This window comes from Peromyscus maniculatus, chromosome 11 (assembly GCF_049852395.1).
Source record: "Peromyscus maniculatus bairdii isolate BWxNUB_F1_BW_parent chromosome 11, HU_Pman_BW_mat_3.1, whole genome shotgun sequence".
NCBI lineage: Eukaryota > Metazoa > Chordata > Mammalia > Rodentia > Cricetidae > Peromyscus > Peromyscus maniculatus.
In genome coordinates, this window is record NC_134862.1 from 40,730,422 (window position 1) to 40,740,624 (window position 10,203).

A 10,203-nucleotide genomic window follows, 5' to 3' on the forward strand; every position below is an offset into this window, starting at 1 on the left:
TGAGAAATAGCATATATTTTTTAGACTCTCTTCTGTCTTAAAGAGATTTAAATGAGGAGAGTAATACACGGGTTGAGGTACCTCTAATGAGTATGACAAAGATGCATTGACCTATAAAAAGTCATTTAATGTATACTCCAGATGGCCAACACAAGCTGGTTAGACCATTAGCCCTTGAAGAGTTCTTTTCTTGTCATATAAAAATGTTCTGCCTCGTTAAAAAAAAAAAAAAATTTAGTTTAACAAAAAACAAATCCATCAATGAATGGGCTTCGATTTTTTTTCCATTTGCATGTTTGCAAGGTAACTAAAAATACATACATACGCATCTCCGAGTGGTCCACTAGCTAATCAGCTTTGGCAATACACTGCACAGAGGTATGCTACCACTGGTTTCAGATATTAGGTTCGCTTTAAGCTTACTGGCTATTCCGACGACTGGAGGCAGCTTGGAGCCCAGTCCCTGGAAAGCGGTTGTAGGATTAACTACCCGTTTCCCCGACACATTGTCCATGGTGAGAGGTCTGGGTGCAGATTTGCTAATCCAAGGATGTCTCAATGCTTGGGCTGGGGTGAGGCGGGCAGAGGGGTCCCACTGAAGGCATCTTTTCAGGAACTCTATGAACAAGTAATCCTCGCACCCTTTCAGGGCGGTTGCCCAGTCTTTGCTGCCTGGGGGGCCTCGCTTCTTGCCCCTGCGTGAGCGACCCCCCAGAAGCACAACCCTCCCATCTGCCTGAGTAGTCATGGAGCAGTATCGAGGCAAGCCCTTGGAGTTAATAAAGTACTTGGCACGTTTGGATTGCTCCAAAAGTTTTGGTGGCGGCATCCCTAGCAACTCCATCATGCAGGCCAACTGGTCTCCTTCATCCTCTCCAGGGAATAAAGGCTGTCCCGTCAAAAGTTCTGCAAGGATGCAGCCGAAACTCCAGATGTCAATCGGTGTGCTATAGCGGCATCCCAAGATGATTTCCGGGGCCCTGTAGAAGCGAGACTGGATGTACGTGTAAAGCTTCTGGTACTCGAAGCAGCTGGACCCAAAGTCAATGACCTTGGTCGCGCTGCGCCCGTGATGTTTCAGGAGAATGTTTTCTGGCTTTAGGTCACAGTGAATGATCTTATTTTTGTGAAGCGCATCCAAGGACTGCAGGATGGACTGGGCGAACTTGCGAACCAACTGGACGCTGAAACCCTGAAACTTGTTTTTTTTAATGAGCTCATACAGGTCTATGCTTAGCAACTCAAAGGCCATGCACACGTGGTTCCGGAAGGTGAAGCTTTCGAGCATGTGGATAACATTCATGCTACCAGTTTTATCCTGCTTTTTAAGGTGCTCCAAAATCCGGATCTCCTCGGCTGCCTGTCGATGAAAACGTTTCTCATTACGCACCATTTTCAGGGCCACGTACTGTCGAAGTTTGTGATCATAGACACGGGCTACCTGTCCAAAACTCCCCTTGCCAATAATTTTCAACACCTCATAGCGGTAAGCTAGATGGTCTCGGGGCACATGGATATAGGCTCCATCTGCATCGTCATATCCCGCATTATTGGGACCACCAATAACTCCTTGTCGTTTTTTGGCATTTGGACCCACAAAGTAGATTTCTGGGTAACTCATGATCTCCAGCTTCTCATAAGCAGTGAGGTGGTGTTTATACTGCTTCAGAGCTTGCTCAGGACTCAGCGGCAGCACTTTAGAAGGCTTGGAGGAACTGCTGGATTTCACCGTGTTCAGGCTTTCGGAACTCTTCCCCTGGGGAACAGGAGGAGAGGACTTCTCAGAGTTGGTGATGCCATTGGACTGAAGAATTGTGGATCTTCTGTTGCCAAATTCTTGAAACAGCTGTTCTACCTTCATCTCACCTCCATTCACCAAGTGCTGGGTGTGATCTCTCGTCAACGGCTCAGTGGTACTCTACAAAAGTGAAATGTGCATACTGTTAACGGCACTAGAAACACAGAAAGGCAAAAGGGCCTTCTCTCTAACTAAACAACATCGGAACAGGTCAGTCACTTTTATTTTAAAGTTAAAAGACCCAAACAGGGGCTTGGGGATTTAGCTCAGTGGTAGAGAGCTTGCCTAGCAAGCGCAAGGCCCTGGGTTCGATCCTCAGCTCCAGAAAAGAAAAAAAAGAAAAAAGAAAAAGAAAAAAGAAAAAAAAGACCCAAACAGGGGACTGGAGAGATGGCTCAGGGCTTTTCAAGAGTGAGGACCTGAGTTTGGACACCTATGTAAAAAGTTGCCCGTGGACCTGAAACCCCAGTGCTGTGGGGACAGAGATGGACACCCAGTCTAGTTCCAGCATCCAGTGAGAGACCCTGTCTCAAAGGAATATGGTGGAGACTTGTCAGAGCAGGACAGATGACATTCTTCTCTGTGTCTCTGAAAGTGTGTGCACACAGGCTCATGCACTCAGAGGTATGCACACACATATTTGCACACACCACACTCACTCACATCCATACACACACACACACACACACACACACACACAGGGGTGGGGGGTGTGGGGGGGAAACGGGCGTACAAAGCCCCAAATAAGAAATAAGAAAGCAACAACAGTCTCTAGAGATGTATTTCATCGATCCTTGGATTTTCTGAATACCCCCACCCCAGCTCCTACATGTGGCCAGCTTTGTTCAAGACAGAGTGACTTCAACATGCTACCTCCCTTCCCTTAGGTCTCTGAACTGAGACTCCTTTACTCTCCCCATCCATTCATATCCTATATGCCTTCAAGACCCAACTTCAGTCTTCTCTCTGTAATGCCATACTAATCAGTCACATACTTTTATTATAGGTATTATTTCTTGGTGAGAAGGAGGGTATAGACTTCAACACATGTGTGGAGGTCAGAGAACAACTATCAGAAACCAGTTCTCCTTTTACCATGGGACTCTTGGGGGTTGGACTCAGGATTGGCGATAAGAGCCTTTACCCACAGAGCCAGCTTACTTTTAGAAATGAAAAACCAGGAGTGGCCGGGTGGCGGCGGCGGCGGCGGTGGCGGCACACACCTTTTAACCCCAGCACGTGGGGGGCAGAGGCAAGTGGATCTCTGTGAGTTCGAGGCCAGCCTAGGCTACAGAGTGAGGTCCAGGAAAGGCGCAAAGCTACACAGAGAAACCCTGTCTCGAAAAACCAAAAACCAAAAAAAAAAAAAAAGAAAGAAAGAAAGAAAGAAAGACAGACCAAGAGTGAGCTCCCTCTCTCCTTCCTTCCATCCACCCAATACTCGACAGAATGTCTACTGTTTACCACTTGGCACCCATACTAAAAAAACACAAGTACTCTTAAGAAGTTTAATCTACCTATAAGGCTGAGCTGGGCAAAGAATAATGGTTTGGATATATATATATATATATATATATATATATATATATATATATATATATATATTCAATATCTGCATGCAACTTGGTTAATTTTTCATAACTCATTCCCTACCTAATTTTAATACATTGAAATATTTACTGCTAACATCTTTGGAACACACTGTAAATCTATACAAAATCAAAAGGTCTGTGCCGGGCCCGGCTGAACCACTTAAAGCTCTAGGACCTGGGACCATTACTTGAACCTGTTATAACTTCTGTTTCTTGGTCTATACAACGCGGATAATACCTACATACGTAGCAATTTTGAGGAAATCAAACTATAATCAAAACACGAAAGACTCTGACAAACTGTAAAACATTCAAAACACTGGCTACCACTATGTAAAATTTCTCGGTATGTGACGGCTCAAGCCCCCATCCTCTCTCTCCCTTTCTCCCTGCTGATTTTCTCTTCTTCCTGTGGTGGCTTCTGCTCCACATCACAAGGCTCCCTCTACTGAACATCTAGCTAACTATCTGCCCAAAGAAGAGCCCAGCAATGAGTTTTTGCATGGAGACACCTAGCTCTCTTCCTCCCTGGCATAAAGCCTGCCTTCTGCTTGCTATTCAGTGTCTTCTGTTGTCTTTCCAGGGGTATTCAGACTTTAACATAAACCACTGCCTTAATGCAAAGGGGTGCCTCTCTAGGAGTCACCATCAGCAAGCTGGTGGGACAAGTATCTGTGACCCTGGATCTGCCCCTGGGAAATCCTCTGCCTAATGAAAGACTCTGAAGGTCTTCACTTCTGTGTGTGATAAGGAGCTGGGTCTCAGGCACAGTACATTACTAAGGACAAGTATTTAATAGAGGTCCAATTCCCATAGAATTATTTTAACAAAACTAAGAGCGCCACTGCTCTGACTCCCGGGTTGTCCGAACACTGAGCCCGACCTGCACTCTCTGCAAACTGAATGCTACCCTCACCACCAAGAATTCCCAGGCCGTGCCCACGGTTCATGTGAAAGTCCCTGGAAGTGTAAACAGGGCCGCTGTCCTTTCCTTGCCCCGTTTTTCTTCTGTGGACACCATCCCCATTTCCTCCTCTCCCCTCACCCGTGGCTACCAGGCTCTCATCACAGTCTCTTTGGGATGCGAGGCGTGTCTTTCTTGAAGGGTGGTTTCTCGGACAGTGGACAGCTCAGATATAGTCCACTACAGATTGTCAAAGTTCAGATCTCCAGCAAACTGGGGGAACTCCATCAAGGATTTTTCCACACAGAAAGGGGATCTTTCCTTACCATGCTTCTCTTTTTTTTTTTATAAATCTCAAAGCCTTAAATGAGTAATTATATACCAAGTCTTCTGTGCTATAATAAAACATTCCTTCCATTTTTTTTCTCAACCAACAGTTGTGTGGTTTGAATAAAAATGGCCCCCATAGGGCCATAGGGAGAGGCACCATTAGGAGGTGTGGCCTTGTTGGAGGAGGTGTGTCACTGGGGGGTGGGCTCTGAGGTTCCAGATGCTCTAGCCAGGCCCAGTGTCACACTTTCTTCCTGCTGCCTGCTGACCCAGATGTACACTCGAGCACCACGGCTGCCCGCACGCTGCCCTGCTCCCCACCCTGACAATAAAGGAAATACGATGGTCACCCAAGAGATGGTTCTGGATTTCTCAAAGGTGTTCAGATTCCACAGAAACAAACTCACAGCAATGGAAAGAACCTCCACTGAGCTCCAGAAGAGATGAAAAAAGAGCGTGGCCAGATTTCCAAATATTTTTAGACCAGGCATATGTAATATTATTAGCCTTGAAAGTCGTAAAAACCAGGGAAGAAGTAGGAACAGTTACAAGGCTAACCAGATGGCTTAGCGGGTAAGGGTCCTTTGCCACCAAATCTGACCAATGAAGGCACACGCGCACTCAAGCATTCGCCTGCATGGGAGGGCACACACGCCACACCACGAAACGTGCACAGATAAATAAATGCACTATTTTTAAAGTCAAATTACAGAGTAAAATAAGAAAAGAACAATTGCCAAGTGGTAAGTGGAAACATGAAAGAGAAGATTACGAAGCAGTCAGCTCAGCTCCTTGGAAGGTCTGTTAAGTGACACATTTTCAAGTCACAGACAGGCTCCTTGCCTTGGAACTTGTCCAGACTCTACGACTCTACTTACACAGATGGGCTGTGGAGTCACTTCATTATTACCTTCAACCAAACAATGTCAAAAGCTAAGGGTCTGCAGTCCCTAACAGGATTTGAATTCATCAAAACCCTAGCTGTTTAAGATTAATCTATGAGTTAAAATAACAACAACAAAAACAAAACCAGCTGCCTTTCACATACTGATCTGCCAGACCAGAGAGGAAAGCTGAGCTGATTATGAATTCTGGCATTTTTTCCCCGTGGTTTCTGTTAAAAGAAGTATCTGTAATACTCTATGTATGTCATCTGCTATAAAAAGAAACATCACCTAAACAAGAGGATCCCCACCCCACCCCGTCTGCCATATCCACCCCAGTAAAAAGTGTAAGGGGAGGGTAGACTTCAAAACTGTTCTAAAAAGCCGAACACCAACCTCAGGACTGTTTTTCCCAAGTCAGGAGAAATCAAAATAGAACCAAGCAGGCACAGTGGCACACCCATTTAACACCAGCACTCTGGAGACAGAGGCACGTGCATCTGTTTGAATCCAGCCTGGTCTACACAGAATTTCAGGTCCAGGCAGGACTTCATACTGAGACTCTGTGTCCAAAAAAAAAATTTTAATGTTTTAAAAACTGAAAGAAACCCTCCAAAAACAAACAAACAAAAAAACTCAAGAGAAACAAACCACCACAACAAAAGGAAGTCTGTTGCCAGTGATACAGAACTGAACCTGAGCAGTACACAGCACTTCCTCTACCTTGAGACAATCTTTTTTTTTTTTTTTTCTTTCCAAGACATGGTTTCTTTGTGTAGTTTTGGTGTCTGTTCTGAATCTCACTCTGTTGACCAGGCTGGCCTCAAACTCACAAAGATCCACCTACCTCTGCCTCCCGAGCGCTGGGATTAAAGGCATGCGCCACCGCTGCCCGGCCCTTGAGACAATCTCAAGTAAGAATTCTGTCCTGTACTTACATTTAGTCTTCTGGAGAGAGGTGCTTCGGAAGGATTGCAGAGTGTGTTTGAACAGGGTGGGCACTTGGTTTCATCTATCATCATGAAGGTATCATAGACACCATCCCCCAACCTAGTGGAAAGGATTGCAGATAAAACCGGTCAGTAACTAAACAAAATGAGCTTGCAGTTTCAAAACACCCCAGGCCTTAACTGTTTCTTACCCCTTCTGATACTGCATACAAACAAGTGGGACATTGGGCAGCAGAAGAGAAGGGTCTCAACCTTTCTTCCCCATTTTCATATTCCTGGTTGTGAGCCTTGCTTTTAATGCCTGAGCCATCTCTCCAGCCCTCTTTTCCATTTAAAAAAATTAATTAATTTTTTTTACAAAGGGTCTCTTACAAAGCCCTGGCTGTCCTGGAACTCACTATGTAGTTCAGGCTGGCCTTGAACTCACACAGATCCACCTGTCTACACCTCTGGACCACCACTCCTGGCCCCTTTTTCTTTTTAAAGAAAGGAAAATATTTCTAGACTCAATTTTTAAAATAGTTACAACTGGCTGGGTGTGATGGTGCATGCCTTTAATCCCAGCATTTAGGAGGAGACAGGGACAGGTGGATTTCTCTGAGTTCAAGGCCAGCCTGGTCTACAGAGTGAGTTCCAGGACAGCCAGAACTACATAATAAAGAGACCCTGTCTCTAACAAAACGAACAATAAGTAAATAAAATAGTTACATCAAATCTTACTTTCTGAGTGTTACTAAAAAATAAATATGAAGGGCCATCAATTAGCATACTACTTGAGAGTGAAGGCCAATTTGAATAGCAAACCTAAAATCAGAAGAGAACCAACAGGACAGAGGTGTTTGCTGTCTCAGGACTTGGGTTCTAATCTCAACCCTACCTGGCTGCACTGCCTTCCAGCCTAAACCGGCTCACAAGTTAACAGGAAGAAAGGGTCCACACTCTCTGACAAGCAAGAAACCTTTTTGGGCTGTCTTCTCTTATTTACACCTACTTACAGCTAACCTAACTTGTGAAAAAGGCAGTCAACAGGAACCGGATGCTTTAAGTAACAAAATGTTCTGACTCTCTCTTCTGTTCCCACTATACTTCCCGGAAGATGGGGAATGTTTAAAGGAGTGTAGATCCAGTCTGTGGATCTACCACTGTGAAGTCACACAAACAATGGGCAGGATCCACAAAGATGGCCTTGAATAATACATTTTATCTGCTACCGAGACTATGGTCACACACGTCATCGTTTCACGCTGTCATCTCAGATGATATACTACGAACACAATCATGACGAGGTAACATTCTTCATTGTCTTTAAAAAATATATTTTTTTTAATATTTCAGTCACTTTTAAGGTCTGTCTCATAAAATTAGTTCTGGAGTTAACTGAAGTGTTGAAGGAATAAAAAGGGGGCATATATATATATATATATATACACACACACACACACACACACACACACACACACACACACACACAAATTGAAGCATCGCCTTAAAAAGAGCATATTCAGACAATGTCTCGGTAACAGAAGCCAATTTTTTTCTGGATGGGACCTGCCTCTGCCACAGTACGATAAAAACACACACACACACACACACACACACACACACACACACACACACACACACACGGATCAGCACCGCATCTGCAGAGCAACAGCAAGATATGCGAACGACCCGAGAGGATTGGGTGCGCAAAGAGGGGGGCCCCCACAAAGCCAGGCGGCGTTTGGAGAGCAAGCTCCCCGGGCTCTGCTGGTCGGTCTCTCGGAGCAACAGGGCGCGGTTCACAGGTCCTGCGCACAGGTCCCCGGCGTGCTCCCAGCCCCGGCTGGTCGGGAGGGTGCGCTGCCCGTCGCCCCCGCCCTTCCCGCCCACCGCGCTGATGGACAGGCAGCCCGGACCCGCAAGGAGTCCTCCCGCTCCCACCCGGGCGCCGTTACCTCCGCTGCTGCGGCGGGAGCCCGGCCCCCGGCAGCGCCGCGTCCTTCCTCCCGCGCCCGCGGGCTGCGCCTCCCATCGCGAGCTCGCCCCGCGGGCACAGCGGCGGCGGTTGGCCGGGACGGTGGCCACCAGCACCGCACCTCCTGGCCTCGCTACGAGCGGCGGCTCCGCTCTCGGCTCGCGCCGCCGGTAGTGGAGACCGCGCGGGAGCGGCCGCGTCGCCTAGCAACGGCGCACGCCGCACCGCGCCTGCGCAACGCCGCCGCGGAGGGGCCGGGCGGGGGGCGGAGCGAGGGGTGTGCTGCTCACGGTAGTGCTCTTAGATCGTTGGGAGGGTTTTGTTTGTTTGTTTGTTTTTCAGAAGAGAAAACTGAGGCCCAAGAAGCTGCGCTTCTTCCTCGTGCTCGCCCAGCAGTGAAACCAAGCCTGGAAGCATCTGCAGCGCAGCCTTTCTGCGCAGCCGGGCCCCTTTTGGAAAGCTCTGCTCGTCTTTAATGTGCGAAAGCGTACCTCGCTCTTTCTGAAAAGTTCAGTATGGTTGCGCCGCAGAAGAGGTAGTGATTGTGGTGTTGAGCATGGTACCCATCAGATTTCCTAAGGCTGCAACACAGCGGGCCTATTGGATCCACCAGAAAAACCAAAGATTCTTCCACAAGTCGGACGCGCACGCCACCTGGTGTACACTTTGTTTCAAAGAGCATAATTCCATAAATCTTCAAATTTCCACCCCAAGACCCCCTTTCTGCGTTCCTAAAGTCACAGTCCCTGTTCGTCTCTGAAGATCCACGGTCTCTTTATAGTTAGGAATCCGTCCATTTGGGACACTTTACTTAGGATCAGTGTTGTTTTAGTCTTTCTGTGATATAGTTAAAAATGTTTTCTTCTATGATGACCTTTTAAAGTTTCTAAATAGCGTTTTCTTTCTGCCTATCCTTCACCCACAACCAGTGAAATGTTGCTTTCTCAGGATTTTTTTTTTTTTTAATTTGGGCTCTTTGAATCTTTTGTTTGAAGACCGAGTTCCATGGCAACAAAAGGCTCCTCCCAGCTCCAAGATTATAAAATTCCCCTAAACGATCCTGCTTTTGGTGAACGCCTCAGACTGCTTTTACTACAGGAAAGAGTTGGATGGAACTTGCCTAGACGTGTTTAATTACCTCGTTGTAAATCACTGCTTTAAGAATCACTGTATCTCCGCTTCTGCCTTTAAGACGTATCTTCTGAGCCAAGCTGATGCGTTCCTGCTGGGTCCTGCTTTGCTTTCTTGTCCCTAAGCGGGTTGGGGAGTGGGAACAGAGGCTGCCTTTGTCTTGAGCCAGTTATTTCCATGGTCAAGGGAGGGAGAACTCTTCGAGGGTGCCGAACTTCATGAGTTTCCGACCTTAGTGACCTAAGGACTTTCCAGTATTTCTTCAAAGGACCCCTGTTTTGTAACAACAATCACACCCTCACTAAAGAACTGCCCTGTGGCCTCCCGCTGTTGAGAAGCTTCGCTTAAGTGTAGTTCAATACACTCACTCCAGCAGCCCATGTACAGAAATACAATACAAAGAAAATACAAAGAAACAATACAATACAAAGAAAACACGGCTTCTGCGCAAGGATAAAGTGTTCCATATTTTTACATACTTCACATATGTAAAATACATATTTGATAAATGTTGCATTAAAGTAAGTAAAAGAAGGACGTGAAGGCAGAGGACAAAGTCTTGAGGGAGTGAGGAGTCGGAGGAGCGATTTTGGTTGGATATGATCATATACATTGGATAAGGGCTGGAGAGATGGTTCCGTGGTTAAGAGCACTGGC

The 10,203-nt window shown here is 46.5% G+C and overlaps 1 protein-coding gene across 1 annotated transcript; it reads right to left on the minus strand.

Annotated features, from left to right (window-relative positions):
* On the minus strand, window positions 1-8,607 carry Dyrk3 (dual specificity tyrosine phosphorylation regulated kinase 3). The gene is made up of 3 exons (XM_042258087.2): window positions 8,396-8,607; window positions 6,447-6,558; window positions 1-1,918 (listed from the first exon to the last, which is right to left on the minus strand). Exons 1-3 carry the CDS (start codon window positions 8,470-8,472, stop codon window positions 344-346), a joined length of 1,764 nt encoding a protein of 587 aa, XP_042114021.2. The 5' UTR covers window positions 8,473-8,607; the 3' UTR covers window positions 1-343.
* Window positions 8,608-10,203: the final 1,596 nt, after the last annotated feature.